Source organism: Garra rufa, chromosome 12 (assembly GCF_049309525.1).
Source record: "Garra rufa chromosome 12, GarRuf1.0, whole genome shotgun sequence".
Classification (NCBI taxonomy): Eukaryota; Metazoa; Chordata; class Actinopteri; order Cypriniformes; family Cyprinidae; genus Garra; species Garra rufa.
In genome coordinates, this window is record NC_133372.1 from 13086618 (window position 1) to 13110793 (window position 24176).

Sequence of the window (24176 nt, forward strand, 5' to 3'; positions counted from 1 at the left end):
AAGAAAAATGTACACCTCTTTATTCTGTTCAAAAGTTTTCACCCCCGGCATTGTTTTCCCTCTGAAGCATCAGTGAGCGTTTGAACCTTCTGTAATAGTTGCATATGAATCCCTCAGGGTAAAAATATCGATCTCAAAAACATAGTCATTGTTGGAAAGGGTTCAAATATACAAAAATGCTGAAAAGACACACAATTTGTGGGACCTGAAGTAAATTTCTGAAGAACTGTGGGCAGTTTAACTGTTCAGGACAAACAAGGGACTCGTAAACAATTTACTTTTAAAAATTTAAAACTATTACTAAACAAAAAAACACAGATGTGGATCATTCAGATCATTCATTGAACAAGGTCATTTTAATAAATTCAACGACTATTGTCTCTTGTGGACTATATGTAAATGTCCTTTATGTGAAATATCTTATATTCAGGTCAGTATTAAATAATAAATAACATGCATTTTGTATGATCCCTCTTACTTTGGTAAAATCATTAATATTTTGCAGATGGTGTATGTAAACTTCTCACTTCAACTGTATATCACAATATGGAAGAAAAGTTCTGTCACTACTTCCGTTTCATCTCTACTTAAAGAGATCCTTGCAGTTTTCCACCAAAATAAAAGCTTGATGGTTTAACATTTAAAAAAATATAAAAATAAAATTGAAATTGTAAATTGTATATAAATAAACTTTTGAAACAAATTTTACAGCCCTACACAAAAAGCACAGCTATCCTCTTAACAGAGCATTTAGTGACTATGTTTACATACACTGTCTGGTTTTAAGGTTTATGCCCAAAAGCAGCTTTCTGAATCATCATGTAAACCCCAAATCATTTTCTTTACGCCGTTTAAGAGATTAAGAGAAAGCGTTACACCTGGGTTTGTGCCAAAGAGTGCAGCTTGTGTGGTCATGTAAACACACATGTAGGTTTTTAAAGAGTGTGCATAACTGTAGACTAGAACAGATAACTGAAGTAAAGGCAGCGTGTGGAGAAAGCAGCTTACTTATATATATGCAAGTTGGTAACACCACTAACACAGTGCCACTAACCAGAAAGCTGGTGTGCATGTAAACATACTCTTCTATTCTAAACATATACATCTATTAATCACATGAATTATGGTATGGCTTTAGAAATAATTTATCATATGTGTGATGTTATGTAAAATATGCGCTCTCTCTCTTTCTCAGTGATGATCAGTCGCCAGCAGCGTCGAGTTCAGCTTATGCGTATACGTCAGAAGGAGGAGAGGAGGGAGAGCAGCAGGAAGAAAAAGAGGAAGCAGCCGCAGAACACACACCACACACATGCCGCCAAAGCCCTGCACCAAGAGCCCGCCTACCGCAGGAAACCCAACCCTATACGACGCTTTGATGGAGACGTGCTTTCTCCTGTGAGTCCACACACACCATCCTACACATGCCTACTTGCTCGAACTTATTCACATATATTGTATAGCATAAAAAAAGAATGTGACAAAAATGAATGCAAAACTTAAAATCTGACTGCACATGTTCCCTTAATGATCACTCTTGGCTGGTCCCTGATTTGTACAATGACACCGGTGTGATTAGAACATTAGTACATCACATGATCAACTGCTAAATTCAAATCTGCTTTTGTGCTTTGACTGGCACTGAGCCAAAGAGAGACTTGTTTAGCGCTTGTCATTTATCACAACTGTTTAGTGTTTTTAAAGGGATAGTTCACCCAAAATTGAAAATTCTGTCATTAATTACTCACCCTTATGTGGTTCCTCAAAGTCATCAACGTGTTATCAAAGATGTTCATGTTTTTGAGGAAAACATTTCAGGATTTCTCTCCATATAGTGGACTTCTATGGTGCCTACGAGTTTGGACTTCTCAGAATGCAGTTTAAATGCAGCTTCCAAGGGCTCTAGATGATCCCAGCCGAAGAATAAGGGTCTTAGCTAGCGAAACGATTGGTTATTTTCTAAAAAAAAATACTGACAATTTATATACTTTTTAACCTCAAATGCTCATCTTGTCTAGCTCTGTGTGAACTCTGTATTCTGGTTCAAAACAAGTTACAAGCAGAGCTAGACAAGATGAGCATTTCAGTTTCAGCTAGATAAGATCCTTCTTCCTCAGCTGGGATCGTTTAGAGCCCTTGGAAGCTGTATTTAAACTGTATTTTGGAAGTTCAAACTCGCGGGCACCATAGTCCACGATATAGCGAGGAATCCTGAAATGTTTACCACAAAAAACATAATTTCTTTACGACTAAAGAAAGAAAAACATGAATCGTGATCTTGGATGACATTGGGGGTTAGGAAATTATATTTACTTTTTTTTCCTGGAGGTGAGCTTCTAATTTAATGGCAGAATTTTCATTTTTGGTTAAAGTATCCCTTTAACAACCTAATGTTTGTTTTAGGTTTAAGTCATTTAAATACAAATAAGTACTACTAAAAACTTTTATAGTTCGTAAAATACACACTGTTGTCTATGGAAGCAGAAAGCGTATGTCTTTCAAACTCTTTGATGAATTTAAAAAGAACTGTTTTCTATTTTAATATATATAATGTATATCTAATGAAATTTATTCCTGTTATGGCAAAGCTAAATACATTACATGCTTGTTCAGACATCATTACAATATGCTAATATGGTGCTCAAGAAACATTTCTTACAATTATCAATGTTGAAAACCATGATACGCCACCCTTTCAAAAAAAAAAAAGAAAAGAAAGAAAGTGCTTTTATTTACCGAGAACCTGTTAAATTGATCAAAAGCGACAATAGACATTTCTGTCATGACAACTCTCTGAAAAGTTTAGCATAATAATGGATATGACTCTGGATATGATCTGCTACACTGCTGCTGAATTGCTGCTGTTGGTTATTGCCAAGTGTGCCATAGGAGTCCTGAAAAGTGAAGCCAAAACATTTCGATCGCCCAACCTCTGCAGGAGTTTGGGCGGGATATTTCTACCGCGGCTCCGCCTCACGACTCCATATTGCCATGTATTGGCTTCACTTTCCTATAGTGGAATGAAGCGGAGACGCGTCGTCCATCTTTTTTTACAGTCCATGGTTATTGCAGTATTCGTAGATCATTGCTGCTGCTGCAAGCAAGTACAGTAACTTGCTACTCCCAAAGCATATGGCGATACGGTGCTGTGTATTTAAGACACACTGCTGCTGCATAAATAGCATAAAATATTCCGTAGCAGATCTATACAGGTGGAGCTGGGGGAAGGTGAAGGGTTTCAGAGGAGCTGAAACTAGCTGCAAGCTCATTGGATGCGTATGCAACATGAACCAATCAGCTTGTGCCAAGTCAGATAACTTTGTGATATCTGTTGTGTTAATTGTCAGTTATGTTAACAACCCTGTCAGCCTGCACCATCTAGACTTTCATGACAGAATTAGGCATTTATAATGTTACAAAAAAATTATTTTGGGAGACGTTGATAAATTTACCTGCCTAGACTCTGATTCTATACATTGCAATGTAAACTAACATGATTTTAAACTTACGTGTGAAAGTTAAAAATACCTCTAAAATCGCTGTAAATCTAAAGTTGTTTAAAACTCTAGATGGCACAGTTCAATAGGGTCTAACTCGATCTGACATCGAGTTGTTATTTACATGGCACAGCTGAATGGTTCTTTTCATATCAGCAGCCATTAGAGCTTGCTGCTCACATTCAAATACTCGGTTAGTGCTTGCTGTAGCAGTTGCAGCGTGTATCAAAAACCCTCCACCTTCCCCAGCTCCACCTGCATAGATCTGCTACAGGGTTATTTCATGTATGCTTTATATGGGAGTTATTTCATATGTTATATGAGCAGCAGCAGTAGGCTATTTCCTACATGCTCACAGCAGCATGTATGTGAGTGTATTGGTAGTAGCAAGTCTGTTCTTCTGAAATAAGGCAAATCATAACATTGACAGTGAATTTCTGATATTTTGTGAAACATTTTGTCCCACAAAGCTAAAAAATCAGGTCCCCTATGAAAGGCAAAAATGTACTTACAAAAGTAGCTTTATTCTTGTTTAATAATTATTTATTAATATTTAGTTTTTTTGTTCTGTTTATATGTTTGTCTCTCTGGCAGAGCTACATCCAGAGTTTTCGGGAAAGACAGGTGGATGGACGTGCTTATCCAGCGGGTGGGCTGATGGCTGCGGGTCACACAAGTGTGGATATGGACTATGATTGTGGATCCAGGGTCCCCCTTACTTCTGGGGTCGGACCACATGTTAGGGTCTGACCACATTCACTTTTTCACAAAACACGCACACACACACACACACACACACACACACACACACACACACACACACACACACACACACACACACACATTAAAATCCGGTGCTGACCTGACCCTGGGTCCCGCACGCACAGAGGCTTGGGTCTCCTCACCATTCGAAAACGAACAATGAAAGCACTTCTAACTCAAATACTGGACGCATCATTCTAAGACCATGGTTGTATTAAAGAGCTGCTTTCACAAACAATTTCACTAACACACTTTACCTGAACATGTGCCTGAGACTTGGCATTCTGTTCACCTAATACGCAAACCATCATGAGGTGGTTAAAAAAAATCAATCTGGGCTCCATCAAATTATTTTCTAAAACGTCTGTGGTGAAATAATGTGTTGCCTGTTCATCAATGTTTCACGATATTGCGTTACCGTTTGTGACAAAGTCATCAGTTGGTGCTGAATCTTGTCTTTGTACTACAACGCTGACTCCCATTTTGAAGTCAGCCGTTCCTCCTCTCATAGTAAAGTCTGTGGTTTCCACCAGTCAGTGTCTGTACTGTGAGATCCCGCATTCTGGCCCAGGACTGTACCAAATACCGTCGAGCAGGGGTGCCTTCGAGACACCACTAAGAAACTCTCTCAGGAGAATCTAACTCCTTAGCCTTGTTTCAGAAAGGCTGTAGGGCAAAGAGCCATATTACTGCTGATCAGAGCCACCTGGTCCACTCTGGGATGCAGAGCTGAACGCCTGGTGATTAAAAGAACGAGGACAAGATGGAGGAAAAGACTGAAGATGATACTCAGGGACAGTGTGAATTTTTCGTAATACTGGGGGAAGAACTATAAAGTGCATGGACTTTAAAGATGCAAGAACTGTAGATTTGTCCCCTCAGAGACAAGCGCAACGGATGTCATCATGAGCGTTCAGTTACTGCTGTGTATAAAACTAGTTTGCAAATGAACATTTATGGTGTCCAGGAGGGACATGGTGGTTGAGGAGCAAACTTCCTTCTTAAAAGACCCCCATAATCCTTTGGGGCAAACTGCATGACATAACACCCCATTTTCCTTTCCACAATGCGTTTTCAGGCCCATCTTCATACAGACAATTGAAATGAGCAGTTCCACCGTGGTGTCTCTTTTTCTCTTATTATTATTTTGTTTAATTCTGCAAAGCAGAAACGTTTATGTTATGTACATAAAATGCACATTTAGTATATCCATTTCAACATGGTCTCTCATATTTATTAGATATCGGTTTATTTCTAATTAATTGTTTGTCAAGGGATTCCGAGTCCTGACAGGTGAATGGATGATGGTATTTATTAGTTTGTTTATTTGTTCAGTTTTACATGTCTAGTCATATTTCATATTATAACTTACCGTCTGATAACAAAGTGTAGTCTTAAAGACAAAAAGTCTTCATGCAATGAAACCTTTGACAATCTGACATCAACTTGTTTCTTTTTCTTTTGGACACTGTACAACAGCAAGTGTTTGTATGGGCCTGGTTATTATGGTAAACTTTGTGAATTCACTGTGTCTCTTGTGATCTATGATTCATCTGTCTATTTCTGTCTGGGCGTATTTATACTCATGTAAAGGTGAACAGATGCACACAGAAACACAAACACACAGAAAAAAATTATGGAATGTGTTGGCTTAGGTATCTTTAGTTTATTTTTTCTTACACTTGGCAACATCCTCACAATTTTCTCTTTCATTTTAAGTCATCTATGTCTACTTTCCGCCTCTGTTCTTTCCATTTACTGCACTCATCTCTTTATCCTTCCTTTACTCTTTCTGCCCTTCTTTTACCTTATCTGAAACATAAAGTTCAATCTACCATACTTAATTCCAACACTGGACTACGAATGTGACCCTGGACCACAAAACCAGTCTTAAGTCGCTGGGGTATATTTGTAGCAATAGCCAAAAATACATTGTATGGGTCAAAATTATTGATTTTTCTTTTGTCAAAAATCATTAGGAAATTAAGTAAAGATCATGTTACATTAAGATTTTTTGTAAAATTCCTACTGTAAACCTATCAAAATGTAATTTTTGATTAGTAATATGCATTAAGAACTTAATTTGGACAACTTTAAAGGTGATTTTCCCAGTATTTTGATTTTTTTTTTGCTCCCTTAGATTCCAGATTGTCAAATAGTTGTATCTCGGCACAATGTTGTCCTATCCTAACAAACTATACATCAATAGAAAGCTTATTTATTGAGCTTTCATATGATGTATATATCTCAGTTTTGTAAAATTTAACCTTATGACTGGTTTTGTGGTCCAGGGTCACAAATGCTTAAAAATACAGATTTGCAGATGTGCTCATATCATTTTTAGGATGTGTGGAAAAAGAAAAGCAAAGTACAGAGTATGAAAAATTGTCTTATAGGTTTTATTTTCATCTTGGTTTAATTCTGTGGTTGCAGCTCCTTGTTTGAGGTTTACATGAGGTCCTGTTGGTGTTGTGTAGATTCACTCACCACCTGTAGGGGGCAGTAGACTGATTTAAATTCAAAGACAGACTTCTTTCTGGTGTCAGGTAATCACTCCTGCAAAGAATTATTTTCCATTTAATTTATTGGTTTATAGTTTTTAAGTACCGTAATCAAATATTTTAAAGTTATAACCACAATTTTTGTTTTTATCGCACCAAAAATGACCATAATATTGCAAAGGATGTCGAGGTTATATATGTGAGGGAATAAATGAAGAGTAGTGTGTGTGTGTGTGTGTGTGTGTGTGTGTGTGTGTGTGTGTGTGTGTACGTATCACACCTCCCCATCACGTGTCTCAATGGTCTTGATCAGGACGGTTTTCTTTGAGTGCATTTCAGATGCTCTCTGTTGGTGCTCTGGACTCGTCTCTGTTGAAAATGATATTTAATTTATACATACATACATAACCATTCAAAGGTTTGGGATTAGTAAGATTTGTATCTATTATGCTAAAAAAGGCTGCATTTATTTAAAATAAAATATATTAAAACATGAATATTGTAAAATACTATTGCAATTACACTACCTGTTTCTGAACAGTAAGATTTTATGTTGTTTTTTAAAAGAAGTATCTTCTGCTCATCAAGCCTGCATTTATTTATTCCAAAGTACAGCAAAAACAGTAACATTTTGAAATAGTTTTACTATTTAAAATAACTGTTTTCTATTTGAATATATTTTAAAATGTAATTTATTTATTAGCATTATTACTCCAGTCACATGATCCTTTCTAATATTCTGATTTGCTTCTCAAAAAGCATTTATTATTATTGTTATTATTATTATGTTGAAAACAGCTTAGTAGATTTTTTTTAGGTTTCTTTGATGAATATAATGTTCAGAAGAACAGCATTTATCGAATAGAAATCTTTTGTAACAGTATAAATGTCTTTATCATCACTTTTGATCAATTAAGCATCTTTGGCTAAATAAAAGTATTAATTTCGATAATTAGAAAATATATATATATAATGTATATAATATACATAATGACTACAAGTCTTTGAATGGAATGGTGTGTAATGTTACAAAAGCTTTTTTATTTCAGATAAATACTGATCTTTGGATCTTTCTATTCATCAAAGAATCCTGAAAATGATGTACTCAACTGTTTTAAATATTGATAATAATAATTAAACATGTTTCTTAAACAGCAAATCAGCATATTAGAATGATTTCTGAAAGAACATGTGCCACTGACATGAAATCTGAAGTAATGATGCTGAAAATTTAGCCTTGATCACAGGAATAAATTACATTTTAAAATATATTCAAATAGAAAATGGTATCAAAAGTTTACTATTTTTTTACTGTACTTTGGATCAAATAAATGCAGGCTTGGTGAGCAGAAGAGACTTCTTTAAAAAACATTAAAAATCTTTAAAAAAAAAACTTTTGACTGGTAGTGTATAAATTGCTTTCTCATTTTAAAACATAATTTGTATGCAATAATGATATTCCTGTGATGGCAAATTAATTTTAACTAACTAAGAATCTACAATACAAAAAAACAAAAAAAGTTTTAGTTAAAAATGTTAAATGTTATCTCGGGTCTATTAAGTAATATATTTTTTATTTTATTTTAATAATGTATCAGAAAATGAAAAGTATTTAAAATTATTTTATCATTGTAAGTTGATGTTAACAGAAGGAAACTAATTGTTACCAACATTACTGAAATTGAAATTAGCTGTATTGCTTAATATTTTTGTGGAAACCTTGATACATTTTTCAGGATTCTTAGATGAATAGAATGGTTAAAAGACTACAAATATTTTTTTTTTAGAAACCATGTAAAATATGTCATCTATCACTTTAATGCATCCTTGCTGAATTAAATTATTTCCTATATTCAACACTTTAAAAAAATGACCAATAATTATTAAAAATATTGTATTACCATTCAATTATCTATTTTAAACTTTCATGTAATCACTGTTTACCTCATGTTTTGTAAATTAAAATTAAGAATTCATGTTTTTTGTTTTGTTTTGTTTTACACGAGAAATCACAAAATGCAGGAATCTGTGCAGTTAGTCAGGTACAACGCCTCCCAGTGGTCTCTGAGAAAACACATCTTTAACATTTCTAGTATAACTATCAGAAGATTTCCATTTTACCTCTAAAGCTTATAGTGGAATATGACTGCATAGGCATCACAATCCTTAAAACAGAGAAAGGAAGAAAGATAAAAAACAAAAAGCATTAGAATAAGCAGAAAGGCTGGAGTATGTTAAAAGCACAAATCTGTTTCATTTCCTGTCTTTTGTACCTGCTCTCCTCTCCTTCCAGCAGCTTCCTGTAGGTGGCAATCTCCACATCCAGGGCCATCTTGATATTAAGCAGGTCTTGATATTCTCGCAGGTGACGTGCCATCTCATCCTTCATGTTAGCAATCTCAGCCTCCAACCTGGCAATGTTGTCCTGGAAAGCACCAGCTTCACGACCATGGCGATCCTCCATATCTCTCATCTGCCTCATAAGAGACTCGTTCTACAGAGTGAGAGAAAAACAGATGAATGCCACATAGACAAAAAAACATACATATCCACATCAGATACAGTCAAGCCCAAAATGATTCATACCTCTGACAAATTCTGACTTAAAGTTACTTTATTCAACCAGCAAGTTTTTTTTTTGACCGGAAATGACACAGGCTTCTCCCAGAAGATAATAAGACGATGTATCATTCCATGATATGCATCATTGTGGAAAAAAAATATTACTCATCTATTATTTACATTTGAACAAAAAGTGGCATGTCCAAAATTATTCATACCCTTCTCAATAATCAATAGAAAAGTTTTTTTTTTTTTTTTTGGCTATTACAGCAATCAAAAACTTCCTAGGCAGACTGCCTGATGTTGTTGTTGAGAATTTTGATGTATTGCTTAATTTTTCATGGTGCCACTTACTGTGGATTAGGTTCCCTGGTCCAACGGCTGAAAAACACCCTCAAAACATTAGGTTCCCACCATCATCATGTTTGACAGTCGGGATGGTGTTCTTAGGGTTGAAGGCTTCTCCTTTTTTACGCCAAATGAAGGCTACATCATTGTGGCCAAACAATTTTTATTTCATCTGACCATAAAACAGAAGACCAGAATTCTTCTTCTTTGTCCAGATGAGCATCTGCAAAGGCCAAACAGGCTTTTGTGTGCCTTTTCTGGAGAAGTGGTGTCCTCCTTGGTCTGCGTCCGTGGAACCCAGCGGTGTGCAGTGTCCTTTGGACTGTCTGCCTTGAGATGTTGCCTCCAGCTGAGCCCAGATTCATCAGGATGGCCTTGGTGGTGATCCTTGGATTCTTCTTTACCTCTCTCACTATCCTCCTGGCCAGCACAGGTTTCAATTTTGGCTTCCACCATGTCCTCTGGGATTTTTCACAGTGCGGAACGTCTTGTATTTTTTAATAATACTTTGCAATGTAGCCACTGGAACTTCAAAACATTTAGATATGGTCTTATAGCCCTTACCTGACTTGTGAGCTCCTTTGTCTTAGCCATGACTGTCCACAAACCAACAGCAGAGAGCTTCTGTTTTTCACCTGTTGAGTTGATTAAAACAGCTGTTCCCAATGAATCAGGGTAATTAGGAGGCTTTAGAACAGCTTGGACTATTTTGAATGGTATAGAACTTTGGATTTTCCCATAGACTGTGACAGTTTGCAAAGGATATGAATAACTTTGGACATGACACTTTTTGTTCAAATGTAAATAAAAGCTGAGAATTTTTTTTTCCACAATGATGCCTCTTGTACGTCGTCTTAATATCTTTTGGGAGAAGCCTGTTTCATTTCCAGTCAAAAAAAACCTTGCTGGTTGAATAAAAGTAACTTTAAGTCAGAATTTGCCAGGGGGGTGAATAATTTCGGGCTTGACTGTATGTCTACAACCAGGGGTGTAGCAGCCAATTTAAAAGTGGGGGGGGACAGTATGGTGATGTTCATACAGTATAATAAATTGTAAATAGAAGAACAATGGGCATTTTACAGCACCAAAGTGGCAATTTGAGGACACCCAAGAGATTTGCACTGTGATTGGCTAAATGTTAGTTCACTCAAATCTAAGTAACAAATCAGAGAACAATGGCGGAAATATTGGTGCTAGGTCAAAAAAAGTGTGGGGGACATGTCCCTGTCTACAACAGATAAACATACAGTGCCCTTGAGGGAGTCGATCTCACAGGTGTAGGACTGGATCTGGTGTCTGTACTCCATGGTCTCCAGTTTGGCCTGTTTGAGAGCCTCGTTGTTCTTGCTCACTGCCTGGTTAAGATCTGACACCTGATGGTGAAAACACAACGATAAAAAATAAGCATAATTTTTCGCTTTGAAGCTGCTTTGAAATGTTGAAAGGTTCTTCTTTCTTTTGTCTTTCTTCTGTCTCACCTTTGACTTGTACCAGTCCTCAGCCTCTGCGATGTTCTTTGCAGCAATGCCCTCATATTGAGCACGGATGTCCCTCAGGGCAGCAGTCAGGTCTGGTTTGGACATGTCCATCTGGATTTGGACTTGGGTCTCTTGCATCTGGGCCTGCAACTCACGGATTTCCTACACGGAGAGAAAGAACAAGCTTGTGTGTATGTGTTTGTGCTTGTTATAATAAAGCAGCATGGCATTGCTGATAGGACTAGTGGCAGGACTAATCTCAAACATCCACACACAGCTGGCTCTGAAACAGAAGCTTGTCATGCTGTTTCAAAGTAGCTGTGTAATCTCCAGGAACAGATGCAGCTGTATAATACAGCTCTGAGATTCACTCAGCTTGGGCAAGCTACTTTGAGACTCTAGCTTTCAAAGCTTTAAGCTGCTTGTTATCGAAAACCACAGTGAAGCAGTTCGAAAAATGTAGCTATGCCAAAGTTATTTAAGGAGAGTACTTTAAATATAAAAACTATCAAATTGTATGTTTGGTCCCACTTTATATTAGACATTTTTATTGTACTACTATGTAAAAATTATTGTGTGGTACAGTGTTACTGCGTTCAAAACACTTTTGCTGATACTGAGGTGAAATACGAGTAAGGTTAGGAATGGATTGCATGCACTGTCACCTCAAAATATTGGGTGATAAAATAATTCGTAGTATAAAAAAATAAAACCACGCCAAAAATACAAAACAAAATGACATTGAAAAGTGTACAAGTCACTCGTTTTTCTAAAGAAACATTGTCCAACAGCGACACCAACAGGTAAAGTTGTCAAGTAACATACCCCCTGAGAAGGAAAGGAGGCAAAGTCACGTGAGAAGAGGCAACACGTCCCTCGCAATATGATTGGATATGACTCGTTATACTCGGCTGGGATTGGTTTATGCGATAAATCCCGCGTTTTATGTTCGTGCACGTTAAGCATTGGCGAATCAGTCTTTGAATGAACAATATAATGGTGTTAATAGGAAGACTATTACAAAAGTAAGTAAACAACTCACACACTTAGATATAAAACCCCTTTGTTACGTCAAAATTAGACTTAAAATAGAATGAAAACATTATCTGTGGAAGTTTTTAGTGAGTAATCAGCTTGGTGAAATTTAAGGTAAATGTTTGTGTCTGTGACCAATATTTGCCTAGCTTTGATGACTGATGATCCCAAAAATTCTAAAATATTTAAATGTTAACTATTAAAAAAACATAAATTAACTGAACATAAATTAAATAAAATATATTGTTTACATTGTTACTGCCTTGAGGTATTTTGGAATAGAGGGCACTTATTTCACGATTTGGTCAGTTACCCTGATGCGTGGCTATATTGGCGATACTCAAATGTAACAACAGCATGGATTGCACGGTTAATGTACTACTGAAAACGTTGTTCTGCTAATTTATGCTGTCTAAACTACAGAAAAAAAACGTGTGGAAGCTGCTAAATCATATAGAGAAGGACTTAGTAAGCTGGAAAGGGTGCAGTATTTTGGCAAACTTAAGTTAATAGGTGGTAAAGATATATACGAGCAGTATTAGTTGAGGTATTAGCCTAATATTTCACCTACCTGACTGGAAATGATAAGATCAAACACGAAAGTTGTCAAGATTCTTACCCTGGAAATCCTGGTGTATTTTGACCAACCATAAATGTATTTTGTTCCTCAGAGAATTTTTTTTTTTTTTTTTTTTTTTTGCACTCTTTAATTTGTTATAACTTTTGGCAGTCTATAATACCCCAAATGGTTTTCCCAATCTGACTGATTAGTTCTGCCCAAACCATTTTCAGCAGCAATAATCAGCTAAATATGTGAGTTTCATTCGGTTCAGTGGCATTATTTATGTTTAGTGCCGCCAATATGGCCAATTGATCATGCACCGTGAAAACACTTTAAATGTAAATGTAAACAGACTCAAAACAGACTGAATTAGTGAATCAAACCTTTTTCTGAAGAGATTTGCATAAGCTGCCTAACACACTGATTCCCTAAAATGAACTGAATTTTCAGATCTAAATATTAATTAATCATTTTGAGTTTGTACGAGACAGATGACTACCTGACTCACTGTCTCACGAATCAGCCTTCGCAATAAATCAGTGAATTATTTTTTGACTGAAGAAAGTGATTGAATGAGTTTGTATGAGTCAGAAGACAAAAACGTGTTACATTTTAAGTTGGCTTAGCTGTAGGCTGTTTTCGAACATTTTATTGGCACAGACAGTAAAAATAAAACGTCCTTAAATGTTCTGACCTCCTCATGGATCTTCTTCAGGAAGGCGATCTCTTCCTGGAGAGTCTCAATACGTCTTTCCAGATCCAGGCGGGCCAACGTGGCAGCATCCACGTCCTGAAAGTGGATGTGATATCAAAATATAACTATGTCACATTTCATTATTACTAATGAGAAAATAAAACTAATGGAAATCAACAGAGTGGGGTGTATGTTTTAGGGGACTCACCGCTCTGAAAGCGGCCAGATTATTCTCTGCGTCTTCCCTTAGGGCAATCTCCTCCTGAAGCCTGGTGAGAAGAACAGGGAGAATGGGTGTTTATGTATCTCATATTTATTACAGCCAGCCTATTTCCTTTCCTTTTATAGACTGAAGGTTTACAGCAACCTCACACAAAGCTTTTCTCACTGGAAGATGGAGTGGGGCCAGCACATTTAGGCTGACTAACTCCTGAATAGGAAGTAAAGCAAGGCTATTGTAAACAACATGCTTGAAAGGACAATAGCTGGGCAGTTTCCTTAAGCCTTTAATAACCTCTCTAGGCCTGATATAGCATTCTATTTGGCTTGATAATTAATTGGTAGACCAGATGAAGTCATGTTTAATCATTTTGTAGCTTGGCACTACAGAGCATTAAATAAAGAACACATTAGAACTCTCTAGTGACCCTGAAACACCTGTGCCCAGTGCTCTCTCAGTGGTCTATCAAACCGATTATATAAATATTCTCTTCCTTTCCAACTACTTTTGTTTGTCCATATTTTAAGAAGACTATTAACTCCCCCAACAGTTATATAGTCTTATATAAAGGCTCCAAAGGGGTTTGCAGTGATACTATAGAAGAACAATTTTTGGTTCTATAAAGAACCTTTCAGTGAACAGTTCATAAAAGAACCATTTTGAAGAATCTAAAGAACCTTTTTCCACTAAAGAATCTCTTCTGCATTTGAAAGATGTTCAAGGTTCTTCATGGAACCATCAATGCCAATACAGAACCTTTATTTTTAAGAGTGTAGAGTATATCCTGGACAAAGAAACTATAGGGACTCTTCATGATATTAACTATATGTTTTAAAGTAGAATCTGACATTTCAATCCATGACACAAATTTTATTTAACTGGTTACTTTTCTTTCTTCCAACTGTTAAAATAGTTCACAGGAGTAGCCAGTGCTTCTGTTGCTGTGATATAGTCTTCACTTTGTGTAATGGGTGAATGCAGTGTTTGTATTCCTCTCAGATTGTGTTATCTTCACTGTCTGAGGCAGCAGAGTGTGTGTGAGATGTTTGCTATGGGGAAAATCTTGTTCGTTCCCCTGTTGGCTCTGAATGACTCTGGATTGTTATGCAATGTACTGTGTGTTTCTAAATATGAAACTCAAGAGTGGGTTGACACCTTCAGTACCACAAAGAATACATGCATAAAATTTGCATGTATTTTTGACTGATCAAATAACACCTGTTTGTACTTTTTCAAGCCCCTTTACCATGCTGAAAAAATGTTTCAACAAGCCTAAGCTGGTTTGCTGGCCAAGATGGTCTTCAACTGATCTTTTTGGACTCCAGGTCTGGCCAAAACTCTTAAATATAAAGGTTCTTTATTGGCATTGATGGTTCTATGAAGTGTAAAAAGGTTCTTTAGATAATTAAAATGCTCTTCACACTAAAAATTTTTGTTTAAGAACTGTTAACTAAAAGTTTCTTTGGGGATTGGGGTGGCATTTTACTTTTAAAAATAAAAGTTTTTGATTGGCATTGATGGTTCCATGAAGAACATTGAACATCCATGGAAACTTTCAAATGCAGAAAAGGTTCTTTATAGTCGAAAAATAATAAATAATCCTTTAATTTTTATAGTGAAGCTGGAGTTTGGCTGAGCAGCCAACTGATGTTTTGCCGCTTGACCATCTAAAAAGTGATCAAGACCTATCTGAAACAAGCCAGACCACCCCTGACTAGACTGTTAAACTTACACTCTTAAAAATTAAGGTTCTTTTTTGGCATTGATGGTTCCATGAAAAACTTTGAACATCCATGGAACTTTTTTAGTTGAAAAAGTTTCTTTAGATTTATTTAATGTTTTTCAAAATGGTTCTTTTAAGAACTGTTCACCTGAAAGGTTCTTTGGGTTAGTTCTTCTATGTTATCACCGCAAAAACACCTCTTTGGAGACTTCATTTTTAAGAGTGTACTGCAAAAAATCCTTTAATTTTAAGATTGAAGCTGAAGTTTAGCTAAGCAGCCAACTGATTTGCAGCTTCACCATCTAAAAAGTGACCAAGACCTATCTTAAAAATAAAGGTTCTTTATTGGCATTGATGGTTCCATGAATAACTCTGAACATCTAACCTTTCAAATGCAGAACAGGCTCTTTAAAGTCGAAAAAGGTTCTTTAGATGTTTTAAAATGGTTTTCAAAATGGTTCTTTTAAGAACTGTTCACTGAAAGGTTCCTGGGCAACCAAAATTGTTCTTCTATGGCATCACTGCAAAAACACCCTTTTGGAACCTTTTATTTTTAAGAGTGTAGGCTGGTTTGAGATGTTTTTTTTTTCAGTAGAGTATTCATGCTTCATGCATCTCACCTGGCTTTCAGTTTCTGCAGGTCATCTGCCAAATTATCCCGCTCCACCTCAACACGTGATCTCTGACTGGTGACCACTTCGATCTCTCTTCTCAGCTCCCTCATTTCGTCCTCATAAAGGTCGGCGATCCGCGTGGGCTCCCGCCCCTTCATGCGGTCCACCTCAATCACCAGCGCCTGGTTCTGCTGCTCCAGCATGCGAACCTTCTCAATGTAGTTGGCGAAGCGGTCGTTTAGGTGCTGAAGCTCAACTTTCTCATTGGTGCGTGTTTGGAGAAACTCCTGGTTGAGAGCATCGGCCAGGCTGAAGTCCAGCGTCTCACCCATGCCACCGTAGGAGCGGGTGTAGCCCGCAGACAAGTTGGGCATACTGTATGAGGAGCCTCGATAACTGGAGAATCCAGGAGAAGAAGCGGAGGACTTGGTGACCTCGTAAACTCTGGAACTGACCCGAGAGCCAGACCCCCCGGTGGATGCTCGGCCAAACACCGCACGGGACATTGGTGGTGTCTGGTAGCCGGGACCACCAAACATTCGACGGTATGATGAAGAGGATGAGGAAGATGCGTAGTGGCTCATGTTTGAGCACAAGAAAGACAGACCAGATGATTACAAACACCCTCCGGAGAGGACGGAGACAGAATGAGCACATTGCATGCTCTTCTTTGGCTATTTGTAGGCTTCTGCCCCCTCCCTTCTCAACTACCCCAAACTACTTCAGCCCACTTTCTCTCTTCGATACCATCTTCTCTATCTTACCCTTAGCAAATCATTTCTTCCATCCTATCTCTTTCACTCACTGCACAGCTGTCCCAACTTTTGGCACAAGAATATTGAGCTGATTGACTAACTGAGAGAGAGAACCAACCGTGTCCCTTATCACAGTGGTGAACTCATCACAGAAACGTATCTGACTCTCTGGTCCAGACCAGCAAGCTTGGGAAATGACAAGTATGATTTTTTAAATAATTTTTTCTAATTAAATCCCAAAAAGCTAATTAAAGTTCCATTTATTTGATAAAAAATACAGAAAATATAATTTATTGAAATATTACTTAATTTAAAATAACAGTTTTCTATTATAATATACTTTAAAATATCATTTATTTCTGTGATGCAAAGCTGAATTTTCATCAGCCATTACTCCAGTTTCAGTGTCACATGATTCCTAATATTGCAAAAAAAAAAATTTATGGAACCTGTGATACTTTTTTTTTTTGGATTCTTTGATGATAAAAAGTAAAAAAAAAAAAAACACAGCATTCCTTTAAAAAAGAAATCATAAATCAGAATATTAGAAAGATTTATGAAGGATAATGTCACATGGAATACTGGAGGAATGATGTTGAAAATTCAGCTTTGCATCACAGGAATAAATTCTATTATACATTATATTAAAATAGAAAACACTATTTTAGATATATATTCACAATATATAATATTTCACAACATTACAGTTTTAAATGTATTTTTAATCAAATAAATGCAGCCTTGATAAGCAGAAAAGACTTCTTTAAAAAACATTAAAAATCTTATTGATCATGGCAACATTTTTCATTTATATTTAGTTCAACTTCATGCACTAAAATACTTAAAACTAAACCTGAAATAAAAATGAATATATAAAAAATTATGAAACACACAACAAAATTACTAAAATTGAAATGAAACAAACAAATAAATAAATAAAAACTCACTTAAAAAATAATACAAACTATAATAGTATCTCAATACTAAAATAACTCTTGTATGGGCAAAAACATTGATCTTGATCTTTCTTTTTGAAAGATGTTCCTTTGCAATTCATACAGGTTTGGAAAGACCTGGGGTGAAGGGGTGAAGGTAATGATGACAGAATTTGGGGTGGAACTGTTCCTTTAAGTTTAAATTCAAATGCAAAAGGCCACTTCGAGAATAAAATCATCCCTCAAACATGAAACATGATTTCATTTATTGATGAGAAAAATGAAAAAGCATTCACATTGTAAGTCCGTAAATTACCACACTGATGTCACTGCATCTCTCTGCCATTTGTCAATGTCATGATAACAGCTTGAGAAAATGTCACATTCTAATATTGTTAGTGCAGCACCTAAAGCTGGTAAACAGATGAGCACAGACTGAGTAGAAGGTTTATCTAAGCTGCCTTTAAAAGGAAAGGCATGAACAGTAGAGGAGAAGATGCACGACTGTGTACCTTCTCTGGAAACAGCAGGAGAGATGATCCTGTCCTCCTGCACTGGTAAACTCATGGCGTCATTATCGGCAATGCCATTTGCCATGTCACTACAGTTTTAAGATGCATACAATGTTAATGAATATATAATATGAGTACCTTTCCCACTGCTCACAGAATCACAGTCACCGAGTTCACTTGATTTAGAGACTTAGTGGAGTTGGTTTAAAGTGGCAGATAATGCTATAAACCAGGGGCCTTCAACATTTATCAGGCCAAGGATTCTTTAGAGAGCAGGGATTCTGTTATATGCTGTATGAAACTCAATGTTGCATATAAAGTCTTGTCTAAAATCCCACCTAGTACCATATTACTGCATTTATATCACATTGCAAAGTCATTAAAATGTTTATATACTTATAATCATTATATTTTAGTTTAATTTAAAGGAGTAGTTCACTTCCAGAACAAATATGTAGATAATGTACTCACCTCCTTGTCATCCAAAATGTTCATGTCTTTATTTTTTAAGAAGTAAAGAAATTATCTTTTTTTGAAGAAAACATTATAGGATTTCTCTCCATATAATGGATATGTATGGTGCCCCCAAGTTTGAACTTTCAAAATGCATTTTAAATGCAGCTTCAAAGGGTGAGGAAGAAGGGACTTATCTAGCGAAACGATCGGTTATTTTCGAAACAAATTGACAATTTGTATACTTTTTAATCTCAAATGCTTGTCTTGTCTCGTCTCTGCGATGCTCATGCCTAGTCTGTGTAATCCGGGTCAATACATTTAGGGTATGTCGAAAAACTCCCACCTCAGTTTCTTCCACTTCAAAACTGTCCTACATCGCTGTTTTACCTTTTTTTGTAAAGGGCGTTTGACCTTCTTTGTATGTTTACTTTGTAAACACTGGGTCGTTACTTCTGCAGCGATGTAGAACGATTTTGAAGTTGGGGAAGAAAACGAGATGGGAGTTTTTCGACATACCCTAACTGTCTTGAACCGGTCCGGGAAAAAACAACAGCAGACCAAGACAAAATGAGCGTTTGAGGTTAAAAAGTATAGAAATTGTCAAATTGTTTAGAAAATGACCAATCGTTTTGCTAGATAAGATCCTTCTACCTTGGTTGGGATCATTTAGAGCCATTTGAAGCTGCATGTAAACTGCATTTTGGAAGTTCAAACTTGGCGGTACTATTGAAGTCCACTATACACTCTTAAAAATAAAGGTTCACAATGCGATCTCCTCTCTCTCTCTCTCTCTCTCTCTCTCTCTCTCTCTCTCTCTCTCTCTCTCTCTCTCTCTCTCTCTCTCTGTGCTTTTGCGTGCATCAATTAAAGCAGCGCATTAATATAGAACGGTGATTAAACTGACTTGGAACTACCTGTGCATTAAACGGTTTTACTGCACACCTGCCAGCCAATCAGAATCCAGTATCCAAACATTCCATGGAATAAAGTTTATGAATGAATGAATGAATGATGCATTTGTATAGCGCTTTCATGTGTATTTCCGTACACCCAAAGCGCTTTACAATCATATGGGGGATCTCTCCTCAACCACCACCAGTGTGCAGCATCCACTTGGATGATGCGTCGGCAGCCACAGAACCTTAAACATCTGAAGAACCATTCTGTTTCACAAAAGGTTCTTTGTGGTGAATGAAGGTTCTTCAGATTATAAAAAGGTAAAAAAGAGATGTTTTTTTAAAGAACCTTTGACTGAATGGTTCTTTGTGGAACCAAAAATGGTTCTTCTAAGAGTGTATGGAGATAATTCCTGAAACGTTTTCCTCAAGAAACATAATTTCTTATCGACTGAACTACGTTACTTTGACGTTAATTAGCTTACTGAAAAATTTGAATTTACTCACCTCAGGCTATCCAAGATGTAAATGAGTTTGGTTTTGGAGAATTTTGCCATTACATTACTTGCTCACTAATGGATCTTCTGCAGTGAATGGGTGCCGTCAAAATGAGGGTTCAAACAGCTGATGAAAAAATCACAGTAATCCACAAGTTATCCACATGACTCCAGTACATCAATTAATTACTTAATAAATAAATTAATATGTCTATTTCTCTCCTGATTCAGATGAGATGACTTTTTCACTGGAGAAAACAATTATGGATAGAGGATAGAGTGACCCTGGACCACAAAACCAGTCTTAAGTAGCAAGGGTATATTTGTAGCAATAGCCAAAAATACAGTGTATGTGTCAAAATTATGCCAAAAATCATTAGGATACTAAATAAAGATCATGTTCCATAAAGATATTTTGTACATTTCCTACCACAAATCTATCAAAACTTAATTTTTGATTAGTAATCTGCATTGCTAAGAACTTTATTTGGACAACTTTAAAGGGGATTTTCTCAATATTTAGAATTCTTTTTTGCACCCTCAGATTCCAGATTTTCAAATAGTTGTATCTCAGTCAAATATTGTTCTATCCTAACAAACCAGACATCAATGGAAAGCTTATTTAAATCTCAATTTTAAAAATGTCTCCCTTATGACTGGTTTTGTGGTCCAGGGTCGCATATTTTAAGTTGTCAGAAACAACAGTTTGAAGTTAAAAACATCTTAATAATGGATTTGTTTCTTACTGTATAAACACAGCTTTTTACTTATCTTAATTGATGGACTGGAATCATGTTGATTACTTGTGGATTATTGTGATGTTTTTATCAGCTGTTTGAACTCTTATTTGGATGACACCCATTCACTGCAGAAGATCATGTGCTACAATGCCAAATTTCTGGCATGGTGGCACTGGTGGCAATGCAAAGCTTCAATTTTCTAGGCTGGTAAGATTAGGAACTACACTCCCATTCCGGCATAATAATCAAGGAAGTTTGCTGCCGTAATAAGGCCGAAGCAGGAGCAGTAATATCACGCAGCACATGTGCAAATGCTAAACTAGCTGGGAACTCATTTCTGATAATACTCCACCTGCTTCGGCCATATTACGGCAGCAAACTTCCTTGACTATTATGCCGGAATGGAAGTGTAGTTCCTGGTCATTTTTGAATGCGATGCTATTGGTCTAATAGGATTCAATGATCTATGCTAAGCTATGCTAAAAGTGATATCACCAGAACAGGAGAACGGCTGAATGGATTTCAAAATGGTAAAACTCAACTTATTAACTCAGGGGGAGTTGGAGAATGAGCCTATTTCCAAAAAAAGTGTAGTGTTCCTTTAAGACCCCTGATTTAAACCTGTAACCTGGAGAAATAACTTAAGCTATACATGTAATGACAAACTTATATTTCTGCAGATGATCAAAAAATACTTAAAAGTAGAGATCAAGGCCTGCTTTCCTATAAGGTCTCTAATGTTTTAAAAAGTGCAGGGATTTGAGATCTTTTGTAAGCTGATCAAATAAGGCATATAATTGTTACAAGCCTCTGGTGGCTGTCCATGGTTCTTCTCAAACCTATTTATAGAGTGTGTAAGAGGACTGGAATCCCATAATTACGAAAGCTCCTCTGGAAGCCTTCAGCTGACAGCAGAGAGAGGCCACAGGTGACAGAGGATGCAAACACATCTTCTTTTCGTCTAATCTCCCACTCTCCCCCTGTTTATCCGCCTTTTCTCACATCCTCTTCTGTCTCTTTCAGCTCTATATAAGGTGTACAAGCCTCTGAGCTCAGCAAGGGATACTGAGAATGATTGATTTGACGAAGATGTTGTATTTAAAGGTGCTTTCAGCAATGGTCTTCTCATTTTCTGTCATGTGACACAAAAAAAAATGTGAACTGAGCATTTCTATTGCATAATGCCTCTAGGTGTCAGTAAAGTCCAAGATGACTGATTTGTATGTGCTCTATTTAAATTGTTATTCTAAATATAACAAATAAAGAGGAAACAAATATAACATAAATGCTTGTCAAAACATCAAATTGTGATCAACTCAGAGCAGAGGTGTCTTTAAATCTATAGCAACAGACAAAGTTGCTGTTCTGCTTTAATTAGAGAGTGTGACCTTTCACTATCAGATGGTTCCATATTATTATTCACACAGAATCGGTGACATTTTGTTCAGTTCTGTGACTGAATAAAAATGTGCTGTGGCCAAAAACATGTCACACCCTAAAAGTTCAGGGACATACTGCACATTGCTGTACAATCTAACAGTTCATGCAGTTGATAAAAGATTTTCTTTGTTTCTTATTTAGAATTTAGGCTATAAGATCCAGGGCTGTTTGTGCTCTTGTGTTGGGAAGGGGGGCAGATCATGTTTCTAAATGTTGAATTGCAACCTGGCAACAGTACACAAACATAGGCATACACATCTAACTATGTAAATTCAGTTATTTTGTTAATGTACTCATCTCAGGACATTAAAATTATTTTAATGTTGAAATGTGTTTCTGTGGTTATTGTTTTGAGTGAACGCTTTTCCTTCTAGGCCATGCTTCTCCATGGTTTCCTTACTTTTCTGAATTACAGGCCTATTATATGTGACCCTGGACCACAAAACCAGTCATAAGGTTAAATTTGAAAAAATTGAGATTTATATTGATTGTTATATTATATATTGAACTTTCTATTGATGTATGGTTTGTTAGGATAGGACAATATTTGGCTGAGATACATCTATTTGAAATCAGAAATCTGAGGATGCAAAAAAATCAAAAAGACTGAGAAAATCACCTTTAAAGTTGTCCAAATTAGGTTCTTAACAATGCATATTACAAATCAAAAATTACATTTTGATATGTTTACAGTAGGAATTTTACAAAAAATCTTCATGGAACATGAACTTTACTTAATTTCTCAATGATTTTTGGCATAAAAGAAAAATCAAAAATTTTGAACCCATGCAATGTATTTTTGGCTATTGCTACAAATATACCCCAGCGACTTAAGACTGGTTTTGTGGTCCAGGGTCACATATTATATTATAATCAGGACAATGAGCTTTTAAAGTTTTTCTTTCTAGCCCTAAGAGACTATAGACGTTTTTCCTGAACACGGAAGTAAGTCCGACTCTTAACTTTTTGCTGGATCTATCTGCAGTTTTTGACACGGTGAATCATCAGATCCTCTTGTCCACCCTATCATCGCTGGGCATCACATGGACTTCACTTTGCTGGTTCGAATCCTACCTCTCTGGTAGGTCTTTCAGAGTGGCCTGGGGAGGGGAGGTATCCAAAACTCATCAACTGGTCACTGGGGTTCCTCAGGGATCAGTTCTTGGACCCCTCCTCTTCTCCATATACACTACATCTCTGGGCCCCATCATACAGGCACATGGCTTCTCCTGACATTGCTATGCTGATGACACACAGCTCTATCTTTCATTCAAACCAGATGATCCATTGGTAGCTGCGCGGATCTCAGGCTGCCTGGCGGATATCTCTGCATGGATGAAGGAACACCAGCTCAATCTAGCAAAGACTGAACTCCTCATCTTTTCTGCCACTCCATCTTTACAACATGACTTCTCCATCCAGTTAGGTTCATCAACAATTACCCCATCGACTTCAGCCAGAAATCTGGGTGTAATCTTTGACAACCAATTGACCTTTAAAGATCACATTGCTAAAACTGCTAGATCTTGCAGGTTTGCATTGCACAACATCAGAAAGATCAGGTCCTTCCTATCAGAGCATGCTACACAACTCCTTGTCCAGGCCCTGATCATCTCCAGGCTGTACTACTGCAATGCTCTTTTAGCCGGTCTTCCAGCATGTACAATCAGACCTCTACAAATGATTCAGAATGCAGCAGCACGACTGGTCTTCAATGAGCCCAAAAAGGCCCATGTCACACCTCTCTTTATATCTCTGCACTGGCTACCGGTTACAGCCCGCATCAAATTCAAGGCACTGATGCTGGCATATAGGACAGCCACCGGCTCTTCTCCTGCCTACCTCCATTCACTACTACACATCTACACTCCTTCCAGATGTCTGAGATCCTCTAGTGAAAGACTCCTCATTGTACCACCACAGAGAGGTATGAAATCACTTTCCAGAAC

At 36.8% G+C, this 24176-nt stretch overlaps 2 protein-coding genes across 3 annotated transcripts in view; one reads left to right on the forward strand and one right to left on the reverse strand.

Moving 5' to 3' along the window:
* The window catches only part of tmem198ab (transmembrane protein 198ab), a 29842-nt gene extending 25535 nt beyond the window's left edge, over window positions 1-4307 (forward strand). Inside the window, exons 4-5 of the mRNA XM_073851324.1 lie at window positions 1196-1398; window positions 4092-4307. Coding sequence (XP_073707425.1) covers window positions 1196-1398; window positions 4092-4247 — 359 coding nt within the window. The 3' untranslated portion in view covers window positions 4248-4307. The remainder of the gene's footprint in view (window positions 1-1195; window positions 1399-4091) is intronic.
* Window positions 4308-6639: 2332 nt separating this feature from the next.
* desmb (desmin b) lies at window positions 6640-16650 on the reverse strand. 2 transcript variants are annotated; one of them, XM_073851322.1, is made up of 9 exons: window positions 16003-16650; window positions 13648-13708; window positions 13440-13535; window positions 11149-11310; window positions 10918-11043; window positions 9034-9254; window positions 8882-8925; window positions 7041-7129; window positions 6640-6749 (listed from the first exon to the last, which is right to left on the reverse strand). In XM_073851322.1, exons 1-9 carry the CDS (start codon window positions 16578-16580, stop codon window positions 6708-6710), a joined length of 1419 nt encoding a protein of 472 aa, XP_073707423.1. In that variant the 5' UTR covers window positions 16581-16650; the 3' UTR covers window positions 6640-6707. The 2 variants fall into 2 exon arrangements, with proteins under 2 accessions (XP_073707423.1, XP_073707424.1); XM_073851323.1 differs by having other exon boundaries at window positions 6640-6815.
* Between the last annotated feature and the right edge of the window lie 7526 nt (window positions 16651-24176).